The sequence below is a fragment of the Geotrypetes seraphini genome, chromosome 2, assembly GCF_902459505.1.
Source record: "Geotrypetes seraphini chromosome 2, aGeoSer1.1, whole genome shotgun sequence".
Taxonomy (NCBI): Eukaryota; Metazoa; Chordata; class Amphibia; order Gymnophiona; family Dermophiidae; genus Geotrypetes; species Geotrypetes seraphini.
Window position 1 is genome coordinate 470,826,499 of NC_047085.1, and position 26,151 is coordinate 470,852,649.

At 43.3% G+C, this 26,151-nt stretch overlaps 1 protein-coding gene across 10 annotated transcripts in view; it reads right to left on the minus strand.

The window, feature by feature from the left end:
• ACTR3B (actin related protein 3B) overlaps positions 1-26,151 on the minus strand; it is a 107,287-nt gene that overhangs the window by 12,057 nt on the left and 69,079 nt on the right. For 7 of the 10 annotated variants that reach the window (XM_033931646.1, XM_033931643.1, XM_033931649.1 and 4 more), the window contains exons 9-10: positions 17,498-17,590; positions 4,609-4,734 (exon numbers count right to left, since the gene is read on the minus strand). In XM_033931646.1, coding sequence (XP_033787537.1) covers positions 4,609-4,734; positions 17,498-17,590 — 219 coding nt within the window. Of the gene's footprint in view, positions 1-1,844; positions 1,928-4,608; positions 4,735-17,497; positions 17,591-26,151 lie in introns of all 10 variants that reach the window. The other 3 variants (XM_033931645.1, XM_033931651.1, XR_004538183.1) reach the window with 2 other exon arrangements.

The window sequence follows — 26,151 nt, forward strand, 5'->3', positions numbered from 1 at the left end:
AGTTTTCAAGTTTACCTCATTTATTGTATTTGTATTTATGTTTATATTTGGCCATTCTATTATTTTTATTCTGTTAACAATATTGTAAGTTTTATATTAAACTGTACCTACTGTACACTGCCTCGGGTGAATCTCTGTATAAAGATTGTTAATAAATCCCAATAAATATAAATTCTAAACACAGTAAGGATAAATACTCACAAAGCTGGTATCCTTTATGTAGCCAGAGAGTTCCCTGAAGGGTCCTAGACTGGTCTAACATAGTTTAAAGCAGTGGTCTCAAACTCATGGCCTGGGGGCCACATGCGGCCCGCCAGGTACTATTTTGAGGCCCTCGGTATGTTTATCATAATCACAAAAGTAAAATAAAACAGTTTCTTGATCATATGTCTCTTTAGCTATAAATTACAATATTATTATTAAGACTTAGCCAAAAGGAAAGATTTATAAACTATAAAGAGTTTTACCTCATGCAAAATTGTCATTTCTTTAATAAGACATTAACTATTTTTTTCTGAGGCCCTCCAAGTACCTACAAATCCAAAATGTGGCCCTGCAAAGGGTTTCAGTTTGAGACCACTGGTTTAAAGCATTTAATGTACCACCCTTCACAATAATATCAGAGCGGTGTACAAGAAAAGAAAAATACAACATTTAAAAGAAAAATACAATACACAAAAAAGCATTCCAAGAAAGGAAATTACTAGGTAAAACCTAATTTCCCCTTCTCTTATTGTCCTGCTAGAAGACCAATCCAGAAGCAAGACCAGCTAAGGCTGTTTTGAGAACCACCTTCAGAAAGGCAACATTTTCCTTGGCTTGAACATCCAACTTTTAATGCTTCACAAAATAATACAAATATCTTCTGAAATACAGTAACTTCCCAGGCCTCAGCCAAAGAAGCAACCTGGGCCCTGGAAGAGTGAACCCAAAGACTGACAGGTGCTGTCTGTCTTTTCAAAATGTAGGCAGACCAAAGTATTTCCACAATCAGTTGAAACAGCAAAGCTTTGGAAGCCTTTCTGAATTCTGCTTAACAATACAAACAACCTAATGGTTTTCTGAAAAGGGTTCACCATTTTCAGATAACAGAACAAATTGATACATAACAGATGAAGTTCCCTATACAATTCTCTCCCTTCTTCCTTGGAAATGACTGGAAGACAAAAGGCCTGATTCAGATGAAAAGAGGAAACCACTTTGGGCTAAAATAAAAGCCTGCCAAATCCCCAAACAAGGTTTGAGGTGGATTTATATATCAAGAAACTCATTCATAGATGCAGTAAAAACAGGTCTAATGAAAAACAGATAGGGATCTCTGCAGGAAAGAATCTGAGTCTCCAAAGTATACCAAGTAGAAGACATATCAACCAGAAAATCTGCATTCAAGGACAATCTTTGAAGACTCTCAGGCCCACTCAGTGGCAGTGCACTCTTACTGTAACTGGCAAGGATCCCCAAACCTCCTTGAACACAACCAGGACTCTCTTCAACACAGCTTCACAGTTGGCAGTAGCTCTTAAGCACCCATTGCATGCTTGGTTTTCTGACGCATGCTTGAAAACTGAACATGTGCAAAGTGCCAGTGTCAGAAGGCTAAGGAGAACTGAGATGTGTTGAAGAGAGTTCTGGATGTGTTCAAGGAGAGTCTCAGCTAGAGGGTCTTGGGGGAACCCCGTCAGCTCAGGTATTTTTAATGTTTTGAGTATGAGGGGAGTTCAGGGTGCGGAGATTACGTGTCCACCCCAATTTGCCCAGTGGACCCCCAAGAATTTGACATCTGGCCATGCCTCTGCTGTATGCTTCAAAAGTTCAAACAGCACTAATTTAAAAGCATTAAATACCTGTTTGAGATCTCACTGAGGAACCACCACCTTAAAAGTAGTCCAGGTCTGCTTAATTATCCTGGATGGGAAGACAAATCTCTCTAGATAAAAACAGAAATCCCAGGCTGTGAAGAAAGTAAGTGCTTCCCGCTAGACCAGGGGTGTCAAAGTCCCTCTTCGAGGGCCGCAATCCAGTTGGGTTTTAAGGATTTCCCCAATGAATATGCTTTCATTGTATACTAATATATCTCATCCATATTTCAGGGGAAATCCTGAAAACCCGACTCAATTGCGGCCCTGGAGGAGGGACTTTGACACCCCTGCGCTAGACCAGGAGTAGGCAATTCTGGTCCTCGAGAGCCAGAGCCAGTTCAGGGTTTTCAGGATATCCACAATAAATATGCATGAGATAGATTTGCATCTCAAGGAGGCAGTGCACGCAAATCCATCTCATACATATTCATTGTGGATATTCTGAAAACCTGACCCCGGCTCTGGCTCTCGAGGACCGGAATTGCCTACCCCTGCGCTAGACCATGGAAGAAAACAAAAACTGCCAAGTAATAAAAAAAATAGCACTAGCCCAGACATGGGCAACTCCGGTCCTCGAGGGCTGGAATCCAATCGGGTTTTCAGGATTTCCCCAATGAATATGCATGAGATCTATTTGCATGCACTGCTTTCATTGCCCATGTCTGCACTAGCCCCTTCAAGGCCTAACTTATTTATTTATTTTTGCATTTATATACCACTTATAACCTAAGTGGTTTACATTCAGGTACTCCAGCATTTTTTCCTGGTGGGCTCATACTCTACCTAATGTACCAGGGGCAATGGGGGGATTAAGTGACTTTCCCAGGGTTAAAAGGAGGTCTGTGTGTGAGCCAAATGCAAGCTAAAAGAGGGAAAAGATATACAAGTAATCTGAAGAGTACATGTGTATTTGAAAAGCTGTGAAACTGCCCTAGAATCTTAGGAAGGGTATACTTTACCAACCAACTGAAGCAGGGGCCAGCACCCAAGAAAATCAGGCTCTAATGGCGACCACTCAAGAGAGCAGATGGTAGAAAGAAAGAATAGGAATAATAATAACCACTAACATCCTCATGTATGTTCTGAATACATTTTCTTTTAAGTCATGATGAATGTGATCCCTTTTTTAATTGGCAAATGTTTTCCTTTTTTTTTTCCAGCAGCTACCATGAGATGATGTAGGTATGTAAAGAGAGAGAGTGTAGGACTCTGCTTAGAGTGATAATGTAGTGGCCCAGGAAAACAGGTATGTGTTGGTCAAAAGGAATGGGACTAAAAGCCATATATCTGGAAAACAAAATGTTGGAAACAGTGTGGATCATGTGAATTTCTGTAGTTAAATTATATTCATTTTATTAATTTTCTTTTAAGGATTCTGCCAAAACATGAACCATGTTGGGTCCAAACCACATGTTTGCCCGATTGCAGGTGCCATTTCAGACTGATTTTATGAATTGTATGATAATTTGTACTGCTGAACAGATGACTTGTTTCACCACAAGCTGTAGAACATTATTTAAAAACTAGTTTTTTAGCCCTTTACATTAATGGGTGCTAGAATAGATGTGTAGACTTAGGCATTTCTTTCTTTCTCTCTGCCCCCTGTCTTCTCTTCTCCCTTATTTTTACCTCCCCCCATGACCAGCAGCAGCCCTTCCCTGCTCCCACTGTCCAGCAGTAGCCCTTTTCCGTTCCTTTTACCTCCCCCCGTTCAGTAGTACACCTTCTCCCTTACCTGCTCACTGTCCAGCATCCGCTAGGCCGGGCAGCCTCGGGGCTTTTGCTAGGCCGTCCCACTTCGCATTATCAAAGTGGGCCAGCCTAGCAAATGCCCCACGGCTGCTGCTGCTGCTGGTCCGGGGGTGAGAAGGAGAGGCATCGTCAGAAGTCAGCTGGCATCGGAGATCGGGGCAGGAACGTTGCTGGGGAAACCACTGCATGTGTCGCAAACCGCCAAAGGCTTCTACTGCACATGCAGTGACACAGAGCCACGGATCAGGGATCATGGCCGCACGAAGTTTCAACTGTGCATGCACGGTAAGGGTTTTATTATAGCGGATATAAAAATAGTAAAAACATACTTATCATCCAGACTATAGTTCCACCTTTTCACCAAATTTTAACAACCAGAAGCAGAATATTGGAGATGCAAAGTCATTGGACTATATCAACCATACAATGGCTATGCTCAAAGAAAAGGATTCCTTAAGATGAACTTAGGTCAAAACCTCAGGATCCAACCAAATACCAATGTGCTCACAAGCTGAAGCCTAGAGACCACCCTTAAGAGGCAATTCCCAGGTGGGAGACGTAGAAAGATACTGCAGTGTATAATACCTGTGATCTACTGCAGAGTGAGAGATCCCACTATGTTGCTACTGCTCAGGATAGGGGATATAGAATCAGGAACTGCTACCATGGCTAAAAGGCACAAGGGATTAAAAAAAAAAAAAATTGAAATCAGGACCTATCCAGTATTTGCTGCAAGGCATAAAGAATAAGAAATTAGCCAAAGGCCTTTCCTCTTTTTGAGTTGATTTGGATGTTCTAGTTTGGATTTTTTATCTCCTTTAATAGTAGTCAATGGACATAACCCAAGGGTTCTGTACTGGTCTGGTAAGGATACTAAGAAACGTATAAACTGATTTATTATGCTATAGTATTTTTGAGAACGTGGAATTTGATAACACTATCATAGGTAGGGTCAATGTTCCTCTCTCTTCTTCATTTCATGCAAGCTCTGAAATACCTTTATTCGTCCGCTGCTAAGCTCTTCATTAAATTTCAACCTAGCATCCACAACTCTCTTTAAATCTCTTTGTAACCGGCGCCCAAAATCTTTGAACATTGTAGAGCCTCCAGATAGAACTATGTTCTACAGAACAGAAAAGAAAAACAGCAAAGAAATTATTTTTCTAGGAACAATTGTATGAAAATAGCAAGATATATGCAAGCATAGACCGTGTTTCTAACTATAATGCATGCAGACTGCACAGCTCCCCAAACTTATTTCCTTTTCCTGCTCTGCCACTTATTTAAAAAAGTCCTTAGAAGGACTGGAGCCCATACAACCCCACCTCTGACAGCAGCTGTTATTAGGAGCAGCCAAAGGGTTTCTGATACCCTAGGTAAACTTTCAAAGGTGTGTCATCATCCTCCAACTAAGATGCAGCTCACAACTTAAAGACTTATCCTCTCCCAAGGTGTCCAGCATCTCCCCTCTCCCCAAAGGCATCCACCATTTCTCTCCTTCCCTACCATCCCCCAAGGTGTTCAGCATCTTACTCCTTTTCCCTACCCCCTTCCCTCCCAAGTGTCCAGCATCTCTCTCCCCTTTCCCTCTCCTGCCCTACTCCTCCCCCCCACCACCAAGGGAGTCTGACAACTCTCTCGTCCCCTTTCTTTCCTCTTCCTTCTCTAAGGTGTCCAGCATCTCTTTCCTACCCCCAGAATTTCCAGCATTTTTCTCCTTCTCTTATCTATCCCCCTACAAAGTTTCCAGCATCTCTCTCTCTTTTTCTTTCCTATCACCCAAGGTGTCAAGCATATCCCCTCCCCCACCACTGTATGTAACATAGTAACATAGTAAATGACAGCAGATAAAGACCTCAATGGTCCATCCAGTCAGCCCATTTGTTATTCTCATAAAAAATACATGTTTAAATTAATTTGTTTCTTGTTTGATATTTCTGAGCCATAGACTAAAGTCCACCTGGTATTATCCAGATCCCAACCTTCCTTAACTGAGATATTACAGTGCCATAGACTGGCAGGGGTATTACCTTACTCTTTTAAGAGGCGCGCGGTGCATTTTTAGAATACCCTGATTGATATTTTGAGTGACTGTTTACTCTGTGTGATTCTTTGACTGTCCTATTTTTGCAATGGTGTTCCTTTCCAGTAGAGTTGTCTCTACTATTATTTTAGGTGTTTTATTGTACATCACTTTGATTTGTTTGTCATAAAAGGTGATTCATCAAGTAATAATAAACAAACATAACTCCCTCCATTTTGAAGTCAAGGCCATCCAGTTAACAGCAGCAGCATAACCATGGTTCCAACCACAGAAATTATGTGAGGAGTCTCAATTTGTAGCATCCAGACATACACCAGGATCCCTTTACCCTAGTCATGAAATAATTAGAGTATAGAAACTAGGTATTGCATGAGTGGATAATTGACATGACTAGTGTATTAAGGTTGGTGCCGAAAACATATTGTGAACTGTCAATTGTGCTGTTAGTGCAATACCTGAATAGGAGGGGCTAAGTATCCAAGCTAATTGCACGCGAGAGTGAACATTTCAGTGTGGTAATTGCAAAGGACGTGTTAGACATGCCCTCAACAATTTGCATGCAGCCTTTGCACTTAAGACTGATCTATTTTTGGTGTTAAGGCACATTAGGTGCTAAAACATCACACTTTAGTAAAAGTGCACCTATAAGAATCATTACAGATCAAAAATACGAAAAATAAATTTAGGAGCATCTCTCACGCAATCCATATTGAAACATAGGGCTCCTTATACTAAGCTGCGATAGTGTTTTTAGCGCGCGCTAAACCCACGCAGCTTAGTAAAAGAATCCCATAGTCCCCAGGTACTTTAAATTTACTACTTTACACTAGCTTTCAAAGGGAAGGTACACACACACACACACACACATTTCAAAACTTACAATGTGTGCAAAATATCCATGGTCATTTGTATCGGCTTTTTCTGTGGTTAGTTTTCATGGCAACTAATGCTTGTAGATTTGACAGTGCAACCTATGTATGTTATTTACAAACCCAACCTAAATATGCTCCTAGGACCACCAACCAATGCATCTAAAACTGTGCATATTGTGGAACAATAAAGACTTGTGGAGGCACTAAAGAACACACACAAAAATGCAACAAATTCTCCTTATTTTGAAGCTCAATGTGCAATGAATAGAACACGCAAACAGAGTATAAATAATTAAATTATAGGTGGAGAAAAAAAGACCACAGTAATCCACACTAAGCACTCTGAACAAAACTAGAGCAGCTGCATACTCTTTCATTGGTCATTAAAAAAAAAAACCTCCACCTGTCTTCTGAAAAAAACCATCCAGTTTCAGTTCATATCAATACATAAAAAATTGTCCCAAAACACACAAAATGAGCAAAGCCACTTAGCTCAAGAATATCACTAAAGAACACCAATTTACAGATATCCAATTAATGCAGTTAAAACGTTTCTTAGTCATGGAAATCATTTTGAGAAATTACCCTCTCAAGAATTTAAGCACACTTAAAAACAGGAGACATTATTCTTTTACAGACAGTAGGTCTGAAACTGTCAAACACTTTTGTCATCTGTAGGTTGAGGGGGGGGGAGGAATGCCATTCAGTCACTACTGCACAAAATGAAAAACATCAATTATTAAAAACAAGAAATGAAATTGGAGCCAGCTCTTCCAGGTACAGTATGCAACCTTTCCACTTTCACATGTTTTTTCCCCCCTTCTTGTTAAGTCAATTAATCTTCCCCTTTGGCACTTTTGTTGTATAAAGCAAAAAGTGATTTTTAAATATTAACAAATGATTTAACAAGCAGAAGTCAAAAAAAGGAACATGGGAAGAAGAGATTTAACCATGAAATATAATTAAAGTAATTACAGTACAGCAATCTTTGTATTCATGCTTCACACTATTTAAGGATGCTGTAATAAACCTTACATCAAAATAGAAGCATAGCACCACCTATCTGCCAATCAGACTTATTGTTTCACTTTCATACATCTAAAAGGCTTGACTTAAAAGGAAATGTATGGGGTAGGTAAACAGAGATGTATAAAATAAATATACAGTATGGGGCTCATAATCAAAAGTGAAAAAACATCCAAGAAACGTCCTAAGTCGGCACTTGGATGAACATTATCAAAATACGTCCAAGTGCCAATAATAAAACCGAGTTTTGGACATATTTAAAAACAACCTAGGCCTTCACAGTGCCGCTGAACGATCAGAGCTAAACAGGACGTTTCAGGAGGAGTGTCGAGGGCGGGAATTGGGTGGGACGTGGGCCGGCTTAGACTTAGTCATACTGCATGTATAACCGAATGTTTTACAACACATCATAGACCAAGGGTGCCCAATAGGTCGATCGCGATCGACCAATAGATTGCCAAGGCAAAGTGAGTTGATCGCGGAGCCCATCCCAGGCTCCGTGATAGACTCACTTTGCCTTGGCGATCTACTGGGCCGATCAGCCTTCCTCTCCCCGATGTCAATTCTGCCATCGGAGAGGAAGGTCGGGCCAGCCAATCGCTGCCTGGCTGGGCCAGAACTTCCTTTCCGACGGCAGAATTGACGTTGGGGAGAGGAATGCTGGTCAGCCTGAAGCAGGGAGAGCTTGGCGCAGCGGCAGCTTTGGGGCCTGTTCCACGATGGCGGTGGCAGTGGCTTGGGGGAGGGCAGGGAGAAAGAAAGAAAGGGGGCAGGCAGGGAGACAGAAGGAAAGAAGGGAAACAAAAAAAGAAAGGGGGCATGAAGAGAGAAAAAAAGAAAGAGAGGCAGGGAGAAAGAAAGGGCAGGGAGAGAGGAAGAAAAAGTTGGGGGAGGAAATGAGGTCTGGAGGAGAGGAAGCATATAGGCTGAAAGAAGGGAAGAAAGATTGGATGCACAGTCAGAAGAAGAAAGTGCAACCAGAGACTCATGAAATCACCAGACAAAGGTAGGAAAAATGATTTTATTTTAAATTTAGTGATCAAAATGTGTCTGAATTTATATCTGCTGTCTATATTTTGCACTATGGCTCCCTTTTACTAAACCGCAATAGCGGTTTTTAGCACAGGGAGTGAGAGCAGCACTGGGCATTCATCGCAGCTCCCTGTGCTAAAAACTGCTATTGTGGTTTAGTAAAAAGGGAGAGGGGTATATTTGTCTATTTTTGTATGGTTGTTACTGAGGTTGACCACTTTGAAAAAACCCCAGAATAGGAATGATAATTAACAGTTTCTCTGCATACAGTGTGCTATGTGTTTTTTTAAATTTTATTGTTGGTAGATCATTTTGACTTAGTCATTTTAAAAGTAGCTCGCAAGCCCAAAAAGTGTGGGCACCCCTGGCATAGACGAAACTTGGATGTTGTGACTTAGACCATTTAAAACATGGTCTAAGTCACAAAAACCAACATAAAGTGACCATATAAGTACTGCAAACACATAGTACAGACCCCCACACACTATCCCAGTGATCACGACACCCCCCCATAAAAATCATAATCACAACTTTTAAATTCTGTCTCTAGAACATCAGCACCTGGCAGCCTGGCATAGGAAAGCCTAGTCGCGCTGCACAGAGTCGTCTTAAGTGGTCTTAGGGGTGGGTTAGGGACCCATGGAGAGGAGGACCCTTGCCCATAAGCCACTGTAATGACTGCATTGATGGTGAAACATGTGCACTCCCCTAAAAACCCTCAAAACCCTTTTGTACTGCCCTATAAGTGGCTCCTGCAGCCATAAGGGCTATTGGGGTAGTAGATAGGTGGGTCAGGAGATTCTGGAGGTGGTTTGGGGGGCTCACCTTTACCTATAAGGGAGCTGTAGTTAGATGATTACATGGCACCCTTTTTGTGAAGTTCACAGCAGTGCCCTGTAAGATAGCCCACTGTTTAGGTGCCCTGTGTGGGTGTCCTGTCCATCACTTTGCAGAACCCTCCCATGTCCAAAAGGTCTGTTTCTAGGCGTTTTGGACTTGGATGAAAAGTTGGACGAAAATGTGGTATTAAGATGGACGATTTAGCGATCTGGACGATCAAGCAGCTGGACGTATAGACAGACGATTTTCGAAAACAAATATTTTTTGGATGTATTTTTCAAAAATGTGTCCTACGCTGTTTTTTTACTTTGGACGACTTACGACTTAGACGAAAACAGACTTAGATGTTCCTTTCTATTATGCCCCTCCACATATATCCTATATAATAAAACGCTAGCCGCGCATGCGCACTCAGACCTGCGTGATCTGTAATCCCTGATCCGTGTTCTGTAGGTCCGTGGCCAGAGTTCGTATGCGGCGGCTAGACAAAGCAAGAAACAGACTCGAGCGCTGTGGCCGACTCAGGATGGGAGGATGCGTCGCAAAGTGCTGCACAGATACTGGAGGGGGAGAAACATATCGCTTCTGCACATACCGGTACAAACCTCCCTCCAGCGTTGCCAGTCGCTGCACGTTAAACAGGCTGGTTCGCGACTTTCTCCTGCAGTTGAGTCCCTCTGCCGCGTCACTATTGATGTCATCAATGACGCGACAGAGAGACTCAACGGCAGAAGAAAGCCGCGAACCAGCCTGTTTAGAGTGCTCTGCCCCCGAGGACAGCAGCCCTTCATTGACTGCCGGTGACCTGTTCAGCTACTCTCTAGAAACCTTCCCGCGGTCCCGACTCCAGCAGCACTGTACACACGCTGCTTCGGGGCCTTCTACTGCCCTGATTTACTCTGGCACAGAAGCAGAGCGAATCAGGGCAGTAGAAGGCCCCGAAGCAGCGTGTGTACAATGCTGCAGACGCTGCTGGTGTAGCAGGTTTGTCGAGACCACGGAAAGGGAAGGGAGGGGGGGCGGAAAGGTACTAAGGAAGCCAACCAGACCGCGGGAAGGGAAAGGGGGGGGAGGGGGAGGGGAAATGCTGCTGCTGCACAGGAAAGTAGTGTGGGGGGAGGGAAATGGAGAGGGAAGAAATGCTGGTAATATACATTAAAAAAAAAACAAAAAAAAAAACCTTACTCTGAAACTTCAGTTATTACAAAACAAAAAAAAAGGTGACATATGACACCTCAATATACAAACAGAGAGAGACACACACGGGAAAAAAAAACCCTTAAAGACAAGGAGCAATAGAGAAAGATTGAAAGAAAGAAAAAAATAAAAGGAGAGAGAGACACAGAAAAAAAAAAAAATCCACATACATCAGCCAAAGAGACAAACACCAAAACAAACACAGGGCAGGGAAGCGCCAACAAAAAAGACTTCAGCCGCGAGCCGCTCAATGGGACCAGGCAGGTAGCCATGCGAGGGACAGCAACAGAATTAAAAAAGGTAACGTGCAGGGAGAAGCTGGGCCTGCCTGCAGGGAACACAATAAGGGAAGGGGGGGCCCTTGGAGCAGGCTAGACCGCGGGAATGGAAGGCGGAGGGGCCAAAAGGAGCAGGCCACTTCGTGGTAAGAGTAGGGAAGAGGGTGGGGGAAAATGCTGCTACTGCTGCACAGGGACCTGGAGGGGGAGGGAAATGCGAGCAGGAAGAGGTGATGATGGACAGGGGGGAAAAAAGGAAGGGAGGCTTATTGCTGGACAGGGGGAACAGGAAGAGGTGATGGTGGACACGGGGGGGGGGGGAATGAAGGGAGGCCTACTGCTGGACAGGGGGAGCAGGAAGAGGTGCTGATGGACAGGGGGGAGGTAAAACAAAGAGAGAAGGGCTGCTGCTGGATAAGGGGAGCAGTGAAGGGGTGGTGGTGAACACAGGGGAGGTAAAAAGAAGGGAGAATGGACAGAAAAAAGCGGCTAAGGAGACAGAGAGAGAAAGAAATAAAGACAGACATACACATATATTCTAGCACCCGTTAATGTAACGGGCTATAAAGCTAGTATATATATATATATATATATATATATGTATTTATGTGGTGGGGCATAATATATATATATATACACAGTCAAACCTCGGTTTGCAAGTAAAGCGGTTTGCGAATGTTTTGCAAGACGAGCAAAACACTCCAGCAAATTGTAACTCGCAAAACGAGCATTGTCTTGCAGTACGAGCACATAAACTTGATCCTAACTTTAATTGGTAATGTGTGTTTCCAATCTGCTGCGCTCCAGATCTGCACTGATGAGGGTGATTGACTTTGGAGCCCTTTTCCCTCATCGGCAGCTGCGGGGCTCCAAGATCAGCATGGTGTCTCTGCTTATTGATGGGGCTGTGGTACGCCTTAGGAGTCTGGTTTTGCGTTGGAGACCTGGGGCGGATGCCAGAGCTGTGATTGCCAGTAGTGAGTTCGCCTCGATGGATCTTCTGTGACCTGACTTTTCTCCTCAGCCTGCTGCCTTCGGCCATTGCGCCCCTCCTACTTTCTGTCTCAGACCGCTTCCTTTGACTGCTTTGGGACCTGTGCTTCAATGAACTGATGGCCAACCTTCTCCCTTCTGACCCTGCTGTTTTTGGTTGCTCCTGAAGCTGGGCAAAGGCGCCTTCCCCTGCTTGCAAAGGTTATGTCCTGTTGTAGTGGCCAAGCTACCTTAATGACTGATTTCAACTCACTCCCCTTTTATCTTTCTTTTATTTATTTTTGTTTTTATTTAATATTTATTTCATAACTACAGTTGTATTAAAGGCCTGCACTAAAATGTAATTAATTTGACCAGTTAATGAGAAGATTTTACACGAATCATCTGAGTTTCCATTATTTTCTATGGGGAAATTCGCTTTGATATATGAGTGCTTTGGATTACAAGCATGGTTCTGGAACAAATTATGCTGGTTAACTAAGGTACCACTGTGTATGTATGTGTATATACTTCAGGTCGCGGCGGGGGGGTGCCCGATTACGGCGGGGGGGTGCCTGATGGCGGCGGGGGGGTGCCCGATGGCACGGAAGGGGTGCCCGATCGCGGGGGGGGGGAAAGGGTGTCAGATCGCGGGGCCTTCAGGGGGAGCAATGCTGGTTCTCATGGGGGGGAAGCAGCGCTGCTGGCCTCGGTGGGGGGGTGGGAACGTAGCAAAGCAAGTTTCCATTATTTCCTATGGGGAAACTCGCTTTGATAAACGAGCATTTTGGATTACGAGCATGCTCCTGGAACGGATTATGCTCGTAATCCAAGGTACCACTGTATATATGTATATATATTGTAACCCGCACGCTCCAGGCAGAGGGCCTGGGAATACTGGCCACAATTAAACTCTTGTGAGTTGCTGCATGTCTCACAAGGATGACTTGTTTTTCACGTTTCAGAAAAAGGGACAGCTTTCAAACAATAATTCAGGTTTGTATTTAATTGTTCAAAACAAAGAAAAAAGAATAATTTGCTTGTCAGGATTACAAAATTCTCATATCATCGAGCACAAAGTTCCCAAGAATAGTCTTTGGTTGAGAACTCAAAAAGAGTTCAACTTAAACAAACTCTCATTCAAATTATAGTCTCAATAGAGTTCAAAAGCAAAGAAGAAAAAAAAAACTTTTCCTCCCAAAACTCAAAATAACCAGACAATATAGAAGTACTGGCTTCTTCAGCCACTTAAGGCTGGAAGGACAGTGTGCGCCGTGTGGTCTTATTCTTGCCTGAACTTAGGCCCGCTATCCCACCACGTAACACGGGGCTTACCCCACTGTCTCCGCACAGCAAGGAGGCTTCATTTCAAAAAGAAGAAAAAAAAACACCATTTTACTTTCAAGGAAGAAAACTACAAACTTCCAAAAAGAAAAAGTCCTTGCTTAACTTAGCATAGTCCAATCCACTCTTTAACTTGAGTAAGATTATTTCAGACAGCAAAAACCCAAAGAAAAGTCTCAAAACAAACTCCAGCAAAATTCAAATAGTACTTGCTTTTGTGGTGCAAACTTCCATGGGAGTATAATCAGGAGTCATTTCAACACAGGCTTCAGGGCTTGTTTCTAATTCCATAGCCAACGGTTCCTCACTCAGGCTGGTAGGCAATTCTCCTTCAGCCTCAGTAATCTCCATGTCCTCTGGAGCTGGTCTGCCATCAGGAGCTCTCAACCCTGAGCCTTGCGACCTTCCCTCTTGCTGTTCCTCTCCCTTCTGTCTCCCTAGGAGCCTGGCCTTCAGAGAAAATAGCTTGCAGCCCCGCCCCCAACCCTCAGGTGAAAAGGATTTCCTGAGATTCATCTTGTGATTCAGAGGGGGATGGGAATTCAGCACTGCTGCTTTCTTACTCCCTCTACTGGCCCTAGTAGGAAATTCAGACAGAGTGGCAGAATATGGGGAAAAAGGCAGATTCTGGACTGTGGCAGGACTTAACCTAGAATTTGAGCTAGGGACACTCCTAGCAGGCATAGTCCGCTTATCACAATATATATATATATATACACACACACACATTCTAAGGTACCACTGTGTTTGTGTATATAGATAGATAGATAGAGAGGTAGATAGAGAGAGAGAGAGAGATAGACAGAGATAGAGAGAGAGAGATAGAGAGATAGACAGAGATAGAGAGAGAGAGAGATAGATAGAGATAGGGAGAGATAGATAGAGATAGGGAGAGAGAGAGAGATGGAGAGAGAGAGAGAGAGATAGATAGATAGAGATAGGGAGAGAGAGAGAGAGAGATAGAGATAGGGAGAGAGAGAGATAGAGAGAGAGAGAGAGAGAGATGGAGAGAGAGAGAGAGGGAGAGAGAGAGAGAGAGATGGAGAGAGAGAGAGAGAGATGGAGAGAGAGAGAGAGAGAGATGGAGAGAGAGAGAGATAGAGAGAGATAGATAGAGAGAGATAGGGAGAGAGAGAGAGAGCTTAGAAAACATAGAAACATAGAAAATAACGGCAGAAAAGGGCCAGAGCCGATCAAGTCTGCCCACTCTAATGACACACCCCCTTAATTCCCTCCATGAAGAGATCCAACATACCTATCCCACTTTTTCTTAAAATCATGCACGCTGCTGGCCTCGATTACCTGCAGTAGAAGATCATTCCAATGATCAACCACCCTTTCGGTGAAGAAATACTTCCTGGTGTCGTCATGAAGTTTCCCACCCTTGATTTTCAGCGGATGCCCTCTTGTTGCCGTTGGTCCTTTAAGAAAAAAGATATCTTCTTCCACCTCGATAAGGCCCGTGACATATTTGAACGTCTCAATCACGTCTCCCCTTTCTCTGCGCTCCTCGAGTGAGTATAGCTGCAACTTACCCAGCCATTCTTCATACGGGAGATCCTTGAGTCCCGAGACCATCCTGGTGGCCATTCGCTGAACCAACTCAACTCTCAGCACATCGTTTTGGTAGTGTGGCCTCCAGAATATTCCAGATGAGGTCTCACCATGGATCTGTACAACGGCATTATGATTTCGGGCTTCCGGCTAACGAAACTTATGCGAATGCAACCCATCATTTGTCTAGCCTTGGATGAAGCTTTCTCCACTTGATTGGCAGTCTTCATGTCTTCACTAATGATCACCCCCAAGTCTCGTTCTGCTGTAGTCATTGCAAAGGTGCATATTTAGGATGTAAGATCTGCATGGATTTCTGCTGCCAAGGGGCATGACCTTACACTTTTTGGCACTGTGCTTTAGCCCACTATGTTGCATAATTTGACGTCATCGGCGAATAATGTAATTTTACCTCCTAATTTAATAACTTCTTTTCCCTCATTATTGAGTAAACTCTCCCATTCCTTTCCATCCTTACAAGTTTTAATTCATCTTACTTGATGTTATTATCTAATATAATAAAATGCTAGGCCGCGCATGCGCACTAAAAAAAATGTGTTCCCTGATCCGTCCCGAAAACACGATTGCGCATGCGCGCGTTTTACGTCATCACCTACTCTCCACCTTGCGCCACCAATCACTGTCATCACCTGCTCTCTACCTCGCGCCACAGATCACTCCTCCTGCACTATGCCACGCCAGGCATGTCCGCAACCGGCCTCGAGCTCCTGGGGGCCGGCGGCGTGAGCCGCCCGGCGGTGCAGTGCTGAGGTCCCGCCTCCGCCCTACACGGCGCCGCCAGACCCGGCCCTACACTGAGATCCGCGATCTGGTTGCCATGGAAACCCCGCCGCAGCTTCGCGGCTAGGTAGGGGGACAACAATCGCGCTTATGTTCAAGCCGCCGCCACGACTCCTCTCTCGAACCGCACCAGGATCGAGAGAGGAGCTGCGGCGGGGGCTTGAGCATAAGCGCCATTGTTGTCCCCCTACCTAGCAGGCGGCCTTCCTCACCCGGCCCCACCGTTCCTTCCCTTCAGTTCACCTCCACCTATGTTAAAAGGAGCTGCTTTGAAATTGGAGCCCTGCCGCCAACGTAACACGTTCCCTTTGCCGCGGTCCCATATGTCAGAGAAGGAGCGGGACCAAGGCAGAGGGGAATGTGCTACGGCAGTGGCAGGCCTCCGATTTCGACGCGGCTCCTTTTAACATTGGTGGAGCTGCACTGCACTTGATGGAGGGAGGGAAGGAAAGTTGGTTGTGCGCTGTTGAGCCCCTCTTTGCCCTCAGACCCTCTCCTAACTGCTCCCTCCTGTCTCAGACCACTGGGGGGAGGTGCCTGTCTTCAGCTGCCGGGATGGAGGGAGGGAAGAAGAAAGAAGGGGCCCTGGCAAGCGAGTTATCAAAAGCCAACCATAGCCTGGGACCCCTACATGATATGAATAATGACCAGACAACAAAAGGTAAGAAAAATAATTTTATTTTCTGTTCTGTGATTACAATATGTCAGATTTGAAATGTATCTTGAGGGAGGCTGCTGCCACGGCTTTGGACAGAGGGGTACCATTTTCGTGGGAGCCGGTCTTCGGAGAGGCTTGGGACGTGGGGACGGATGCGGGAGGGGCTGCCGCTGCGAAGGGCTTTGGTGGGGGAGCCAGCCAGACCGCAAGTGTGGGGACGTTGTAAGCGCGGATTGGTCAAGGAGCCGCCGCTGCTGAGGCTTTGAAATTGCTCTCCCACCGTCACTCCCTCCCACCCCGGCTCTGCCTCTGCCCCTGCCCAAGTTCAAAAGTAGGAGACATCTAGCACCCGTTAATCTAACGGGCTTAAACACTAGTTTCCAATATTTCTGTTGCTTTGTTTTTTAATCCTATAAACTGCTTTTGTGGTATATAAATTATGTTATATTTTCTTCATGGGGTTATCTCCATACACTTGGACTAACATCCCTGATTTCACTTCCACTCTTGCCAAGTTCAACAAGAAATTTAATATTTGTTCATTGCTCTAATTCAAGCTGACATTTTTGCGATGGCACACAAAAACATGCAACAACAATAACAAATGCCATTCAGAATGACACTGCCACATGGCAGTCCCTCTACAAATGATGGATCTGTGAGAAATGAATAACAGAGAAGATGTAGAAACGATGCCCATGAGTAAGTGGATTTACCCTTGGACCAGTGAAAAGGGCAGGCTGAGAACAAGCATTTCCAGCAAACAGAATGGAAAATGGAAATAGCATGGGGTCACGTGGTGCCATGAAGGAGAATGGATATGCAAGTCTTGTGCTGTTGCCTTCCCCAAGTTCCTGAGCACATTGCAGCAAGATTACTATAATGCTATCCTCTCACCAGTCAGACAATAAGCACTAAAACATGACCCTTACATTTTTATTGTTTGACATGAGTCCACAAGGGTAGTACTGCAAAGCTGTTTCATGGGCCCATGTTAATGATGTTGTTGTGTTTTTATTAATGCCTCTCTTTATGTGCTGGTGTGATGCCTTGAATCCTGTTTTATTGATTAACTAAAGGTACCTACTTCAGCTAATTGTTAAATATAGTATTTCTATATGTCTTGGGTATGTCCAGGGTTGTTTCATCATAGATTTTAAAAAGTCTACTGAAAATTATTATTTAAAAAAGAAAAGAAAATCATAAAATATCAATCCCCTACTTCTTTTTCTTACAGAAGGAAAAATTGAATTGGTAAATAAACATACCTTATACAATGGCCGGCGGACATCAATAGGACAATTCTGTATGACGTCATCAAGAACATCAGAAATTGGCTGCATAAAATCAGGACTGGCAAACTAGAAGAAAAAGTGACGCAACATCATCCCTCATGTTACCTTTCTAAAGCGAAGAATTTTAAACTAAACTAAACCTTAGATTTATAGACTGGGTCATCTACATATAATAAAGCTCAACTCGGTTTACATCAATTTAAAAAATATAGAAAATAACATGAGTTTACAATTTAGAGAATAACTATATTTTTACATTTTTATGAAAAAGTTGAAATGAGATTATAGAAAGGCAAGCACAGTTCCCTGTGTCTATAGTAAACCCCATTTACACAATCGGAGAGCAAAGGAAAAAAGAACACCATCAACCAAGTACTCTCATTTTTTTATACTTTTCAAAACAGAGAGGGGGGGGCAGTTTATTACAGAAATGCTCTTCAAAAGATGCCTCCCTGCTATCAATACCATTGACTTAGCTTGTAGGTCATTCCTGCCCGATTGTTGTATATTTTAAATTGCTAATAAAAATGATTGAACTGAAAAAAAAAAATCCTGTAAATGATAGAGCTGAGTGATCTTTCTAGACCAGTGCTTTTCAACCCACTCCTGGTTGTGCACCTAGCTAGTTGAGTTTTGCAGGATTAGCAGAATAAATATGCACAAGATTTGCACATGTTGGAGAGCTACTGTATGCATTGCAGATCTCTTGTGCATATTCACTATGTGATTCTGATACCCTGCCTGGCTAGATATGACTCCAGGTTTGAGAGCACTGCCTTAAACCAGAGGTTCTCAAACTAGTCCTCAGCCAGTTTTCTTAGGATATCTACAATGAATGTACTTGAGATAGAATTCCAAGCACAAGCTCCATTATATGCAAATCTCTCTCATGAATATTTATTGTGGATACCCTGAAAACCTGACTGACAGTGTTCCCTGAAGACTGGATTGCAAAGCACTGCCCTAAATGGTGCTGGAAAAAAAAACAATTTATGCAAGGGTAAAGAATCATGGACTTGATATGAAACATAGAAACATGATGGCAGATAAAGGCCAAATGGCCCATTTAGTCTGCCCATCCGCAGTAATTTTTATCTCTTTCTCTTTCTGAGAGATCCCACGTGCCTATGTAGGTACTTTTTTCTGTACCTAGTGAGCTCACAATATAAAGTTCTGTACCTTGACCTGCCCAGGGTCATAATGAGCGGCAGTGAGAATTAAACCTAGCTCCCCAGATTCTTGATCCACTGCACTAACCCACTCCAAGTATCAGTCTATGCAATACAAATGGCAGCCCAGGTACTTGCTGACCAATCATGCTGCTTCTTTCACTGAAGCAATTTCCTGCATCTTATGCACCCTGCAAAAGTATGATGTTTGCCAGATGCACAACCATTACTTGCTAATCAGAGGTACAAAAACTACTACTGACCTGGCAGACAATTTTAGGCATGTCCATTTTAGGATTGTCAGATGTATTGACAAAGCTATGTATCATTACATTTGGCTGATCTGTGCTCAGACACCAACAGAACTAAATATTTTCCTTGTCTTATACATATTCTGTTCAACAAACATGTATGAAATATCAGAGAGAGGAAACACACTGTTTAGTGCCATAAATCTTCCTGAAAGTAGTGAACTATTAATCATTTATAAGTGCACGTATACTTTTCACTATGCAGACACCATTGGATTTTGCGAGTGACGTAAGCAGGTACTTTCAGTTCAAAAATTACCCTTAGGAAAACTGAACAGGTGTGCACACCTGCTATTTCATGCAAATAGTTTTATGAGTCAAACTAAGAACAAATTTCTGAAATTCTGATAAAGAGGATGGAACTCCTCTCGTATGAGGAAAGACTAAAAAGGTTAAGGCTCTTCAGCTTGGAAAAGAGACGGCTAAGGGGAGATATGATTGAAATCTACAAAATCATGAGTTCGATGCAGTTAACAGGAGTTAACTGAAAATCATACATAACATGTAAGAAGTATACAATTAGAAGTAACATAGGAGTACAAATAATAAAGGACCATGGTAAGGTCAAAGTCGAGAACAAAGGAAGTAGGGAATACAAGAACTCAAGAGATGAACAGAGGTAGGATCTTGGTACAGGCAGGGCCGGATTAACCAATAGGCCTACGAGGCACGTGCCTAGGGCCCAACATTGTCAGGGGGCCCCAGGGCCGGTGTTATAGGGAGCAAACAGGGCAGCTGCCCTGGGCCCCACAGATCCAGGGGGCCCCGCGGTCTGAAGTGCTTTATTAAAAAGCTAAATTTTCCTTTTCAGAGGGACCCGACATAGCAGCTGTTTTCACAAACTGCTGGCGGCTGCCCTGAAGCTTTCCCTCTCTGCAGCAATCTGCCCTGTCAGAAACAGGAAGTTGCGGCAGAGAGAAAACTTTGGAGCAGCCACTGGCAGCTTGTGAGAAATGCTGCCATGTCAGACCCTTCTGAAAACAAACCTCCCAGACGATGCTGCCCTCAAGTCTCGCGGCCGCCACAACTACACTGTCTACTGCCGTTGCATCAGCTGATTCACGTGCCTCAAGTCATGCAGCCGCCATGCTTTAAGACAATGTGCTCCCCCCTTTCTCTGCGTCGCTGCTCGTGGTCGCCTGCACCCTCCCAACTGCTGTCGTGGCTTGGGTCCACCTCGTCCTTCCGGCTGCCTGCACCCTGGTCCTCCCGGCTGCCTGCACCTGAGGTAACTTGATTGTTTCTATCAAGTATTTCCTTTGTGAACAGTTTTTGTTGATTTATAGTTTGATTATCCTTATGTAAAAAATTAGAAAAACTAGCTTGAATAACAACAAAACAATTTTAACATTTCCCTGGTTGTATGTGGCTCTGGTTTGTTTTTGCCCCCCTGCCTTTATTAGTTTTATTGATATGTATGTTTTCTATTTACAGTAATGTGTTATACCTACTATGTTGCCCCGAAAATAAGACATAAGAACATAAGAATTGCCATCTCCGGTTCAGACCCTGGGTCCATCAAGTCCGGTGATCCACACATGCGGCGGCCCCGCCAGGTCTACCCTGGCATAGTTTTAGTCCCCATATCACTGTATGCTTCTCAAAGGAGATGTGAATCTACTTTACCCTTACCCGTATCACTCTATGCCACTCTTAAGGAGATGTGAATCTAGTTTACCCTTAAATCCTAGAACGGTGGATTCTGCAATTACTTCCTCTGGGAAAGCATTCCAGGTGTCCACCACTCGCTGCGTGAAACAGAACTTCCTGATATTCGTCCTGAACCTGTCCCCCCTCAGCTTCAGTCTATGTCCTCTTGTCCGTGTCACATTGGACATTGTAAATAACTGCTCTCCCTGCTCCATTTTGTCGAATCCTTTCAGTATTTTGAAAGTCTCGATCAGATCCCCTCGTAGTCTCATCTTCTCAAGGGAGAACAACCCCAGTCTCCTAAGTCTTTCCTCGTAGTCCAGGTTCTCCATACCTTTCACTAGATTCGTTGCTCATCTCTGCACCCTCTCTCTTTAGGTATGGAGACCAATGCTGGATGCAGTATTCCAGGTGCGGTCTGACCATGGCTCTGTAGAGCGGTATTATAACTTACTCTGATCTACTCTTAATTCCCTTCTTTATCATGCCTAGCATTCTATTTGCTTTCTTCGCCGCCGCCGCCACACATTGCGCCGACGGTTTCAGGGTCCTATCTATCAGTACACCCAGATCCTTTTCCTGTTCGGTCTTTCCCAGAGTTACAACTGACATACTATACTTGTGATCTTTATTTTTTCTGCCTAAATACATCACTTTGCATTTTTTCCACATTAAAATTCATCTGCCATTTATCTGCCCACTTCTCCAATTGATTCAAGTCGCTCTGGAGTTCCTCGCTTTCCTTCTGCGATCTGATTGCCTGGCATAGCTTTGTGTCGTCTGCAAACTTGATGATTTCACTTCTTCCAGGTCTTATATTTATTTGAGGCCCAAAAAAGGCACTAGGTCTTATTTTCGGGGTATGCACATGACTATCTCTCTCTTCCTCTCCTTTACCCCAATTCTTCTTTCCTTTCTCTCCCCCACATGTGCAGCATTTTTCCTCCCCTCCTTCCCATCCCTCATGCAGCCTTGCCCAGCTTCTAACCTTCCCTCCCATCCCTTGTGCAGCAGAACTCTTGAGCACCCTCCGACCCCCGCTGTTAGTGTTGAGTAGCCTTGTTTGGCGAAATGCATTAGGCATGGTTCTTGGGAGCACCTTGAATAAACTTGATTTGAATTTCCTTATTGTCTATCGATCTTCTTTTGTTTCATGTTGAATTCTTTGGACTGCTTGCCTTGTTGTTTCTTTCCAAGTTAACATACATGGAGTGGAATGTACTAGAGGAGTTACAGATTTAGTTGTTTATACATACATATGGGTTACAGTTGGTTGACATAGAGTGAGGCAGTTGAGAGACATTGTAAACTTGGTTATTAATATAGACTTATATTTCGGATAGTATTACTGCTTTACAATATATTTGAACACTTTTATATACATATTGAAAGGGTTCAGAGTTAATGTCCTGGGTAAGTAGGTGGGAAGGGAAGGAAGATGTTTGGGGTTGCATAGAAGAAAAACTGTGCACTGGTATGCTAATCTTTGTTTTGAATTAAAAAAAAGAAATACAGGTGGACATAAAGAAGTAAATAAGAAAACAGATAAATGGGGTGGGGTACGGGCGGGGCAGGTAGGGCCAGGGGGGGCCCAGTGTACTTGCGTTCCTAGGGGCCCTCAAATAATTAATCCTGCCCTGGGTACAGGTATAAATACGAAGACCCGAGAGAGTGGGTGAGGTGAGGGGGCAGATTGAAGAGTAGAGAGAATTTTCTTTCATCTTGAGGAGCAGGGAGGGTGCAGGGTTTAGTGATTTGCTAGGAATTTGTTGAATAAGAATGTTTTTAATCTTCACCTGAAATGCATGCATGAAGTAACCCTATAATGGGGGGCAATTCCCAGCTGTAGTGAGCTGCTTGGTAGGATAATAGTTTTGTCATGTAAGCTTTCTTAGGTCTTCCTTGCAGGAAAGGGTAGGCAAAGATGAAGTTGAAGTGCAAAAGGTGGAAATGTTTTTTCACTCAGAGAATAGTTAAGCTCTGGAACAAGTTACCAAAGGTTGTGGTAAAAGCGATTAACGTAGCTGGTTTTAAGAAAGGTTTGGGCAGGTTCCTGGAGAAAAAGTCCATGACCTGTTTTTGAGAAAGACATGGGGAAAACACTACTTGCCCTGGATTGGTAGCAAGGAAAGTTACTACTATTTGGGTTTTTGCTAGGTACTAGTGACCTGAATTGGCCACCGTGAGAATAGGCTACTTGACTGACCCAGTAAGGCTATTCTTATGTTCTTATATTCTTATGCACGTATTGTTAAGTTTCAAACTCCATCCCAATCCCGCATTTGTCAGAGGAGGTGGCCTGCAGAGGGTTCGGCTGGAAATTGAACGAGAGGTGCAGTCGAGGTGGAGTTGATTCCAGCTTTTCAGCCGCTTTCAACAGTGGCAGTAATACACTTCCCTCCCCCGACATTATTGACTCAGGGTTTGTGTGGTGTTTTTTATCCACGATTGAGATCGAGAGCCAACTGGGAGGAGTGAGATGCTTCACGCTGGGGGAGGTGGCTTGCAAAGACATCCAGAGTGCTGATGAAAATAGGCCAACTGTTTGGTGCACCAAGGACTGTGGTTCCTTCTTGCCTTAATTTGCTTCTGTGATCCGCTGCTCGATCATGCCATCTGGAATGATGGTTTGCTGAGGCATGTGTGGCTTGTCATCAGAGGACCTCCTGTGACCTGTCTGTTACTCCAGCTCTCCTCGCCATTATGTATTCGGCCGTTGGGACTCTCCTGCATCTTTTACCTTAACCACTGTGTTCTACCGTTGTCTTGCATAGGACTGAGCCTTTATTTTATTGGACTTTTATTTTACTTCATGTTGCTAATTTGCTTAAATTTTCTTTACTTATAAAGTAATTATTTTAGTTTTGTTTCCACTTGTTAGGATATGTATATATGTATACCTCTGGGCTGAAGAATTTAATTTAATCCCAGATGAAGTAGACTGGAACTCCTTTTTGTCTCTATCAGCTCGGCCCACTATGTCAGCTTTAATTTGCCAATCTACATATTTTGTTTTGCCTAGGGCCTACTTGACCCCTAATAAAATTGCCAAGTTTAAAATCTCAACATCATCAGGGAAGTGTTGATCATGTAATTCTCAGCCTGGCACTCTTATACATCTCTTTTTTGAGTGTCCTAATGTACATTTATTCTGGTTAAGCATTTGGCCGAAAATACTTTCTATAACTCATTTAGACAGTGGTATCTCTATCTCTTACAGATTCATTATTTTGCACTCCTCGTGCCCAATTATCTCGATCCCAAAGTACTTTAAAATATTTGACACTATGATTGCTCTCGCTATCCATCATATTGCCTGCAATTGGAAAGATAATTCCAATCTCAATTTTCATGAATGGTGGAATCACTTGTGTATGATTAGGAAATACAAAGAAATGATAGTTTTCAAATTTAATAACATTGTTAATTTCAATCAGAAATGGGCCCCACTAGATGATTGTTGTAGAAACCTATTATAGTTAAACGAGACTCCGTTGTTTCTGATTAAAGATTCTGCAGCTCTTGTGTGTATTTTTGTTTTATTTTATGTTTACTTTAGTTTATTAGTATATGTTCTATTTTATGTATAAATTTATATTAAGTTATTCGATTTCCTTTATTTTTGATCGATATGTGTAATTTATGTATAAGATGTATTATTTGAAAAAGTTAATACATTTTTTTTTTTTTAAACCTGAATATAAATGATAATTAACATATAAAAAAAAGGATGGGGATGTCCCAGGTGATCATAACCTCTTTGTTTTTCACGGTTCTCTTAGAATCATTATCCCAGTGCTTTTGTGATTCAATGGTGTAATATTTACAGAGCTTCCAATAAATGAGATATACGTATTCTTTTTTTATTTTTTTGGTGGTACATCTCTTGTATCTTTCTCTATCTCTACCTTTCCTATCTGAATATATTCAATGGAGTTTCCTATTTGAATATGTTCTATAGAGTTCCTTTCTGTTTTTAACTGTTACATTGTAAACCGCTTAGGTCAGTAAAATGCGAGAGCAACATATCAAATTCTGAATAAACATAAACAATTAAACATTTGGTACCATCTCCTCAATGTGTAGGTACAGTGAATCCAGGATCTACCTTGTATAACTTTATCTGGACATAGGATGGGCAATTTGAATAAGAACTCTTACTCAAAAAAAGGACTTAAACCCCCTCCTTGGTACTGTCTGCTCAACTGAACAGCCAAGTCCGTTTCTTTAGATATTGGATTATTCACACTAGGTGGTGCCCTTGCACTGAATATACATCAGACAATTACATAGATCTCTGTTTTGTAAAACTAGGAACTGTGCACAGGAGTAAAGACATTATAAAACAACAAAATATGTTCCACCCAGATTAGCTTATATCTTGCACTTTGGATTTTTGAAGGCCACAGGCCACAGCTTATAGAGAGAACAGGAATAGCCACCTAGTAGTTACAACAGAGGCTGAGAACGAGGGAAGTTCAAATCCTACTTCTCACCAACACTCCTTGAGCCTGTGGGAAAATCATTTTACCTTCCACTGCCTCATGTATAAGCTTAGGTTAGAAACCTCTGGAGGTCAGGGAGATACCTATATTATCTAAATTATAACTTATCTTGAGCAAGTAATCGAATCTTTAAAATCAAAATCTATGTTCAACTTCCTGAGGTTCTTACATAGGGTTACCAGATGTCTGGATTTACCTAAACATGTCCTCTTTTTAAAGGACTGTCCATGGATGGCTTTTCAAAACCCAGCAGTTTGTCTGGGTTTTATAAAGCTTTCAGCTCGGGACCGCATCTGTGCATGCAACGCAGTGATGTCACATGTATGCGACATCGTTGCGTCACATCTCCACATACACAGATGCCCTTCCAACTTGGCCCTGAACATGAGAAGAGATGGGGGAGCGGGGCTGGGGCAGAACGGGGCATGACTTGGGCAGAACAGGCGGGGCTTGGTGGAACTGGGCGGTGGGGCTATAGGTCTGGATTTTACGTTCATAAAATCTGACAACCCTATCTACTATAATAAAACCCTAAGCATGCATGCGCACTCCTACTTGCGTGTTCCGTTTTCTATGATCAGTAGGTCCCCAGCAAGTAGGAGTGCGCATGCATGCTTAGGGTTCTGTTTTCCTGTAAGCACACTCATGGACCTCAAGGTGTTGTTGTTCCATCTGGCCTGCTCCCTGCGTGCCTTGCCGTAGTGTATTTTTAAGTTCAAAGACGCGGGGGCAGCTCCTCTCATGATACCTGCCTGTGTCGGACTTCTGACGCAGGGAAGGAAGCAGGGAGAAAGCCAGACCGAACAACAGGACCAACTTACAAATAAGACAGCCGGCCAGACAGCAGGAAGGAAGGGAAGGGGGGGAGGATGTGTTTAAGGAAGCTGAGGCTCTCATTGAACTGCCAGTTGGCCAGCTCCCTTGCTGGAATTATTTTTCAGTTTACAGGTGCCGCCGCGGCTCCTCTCACGAGCAGCACCTGCGTCGGAGAA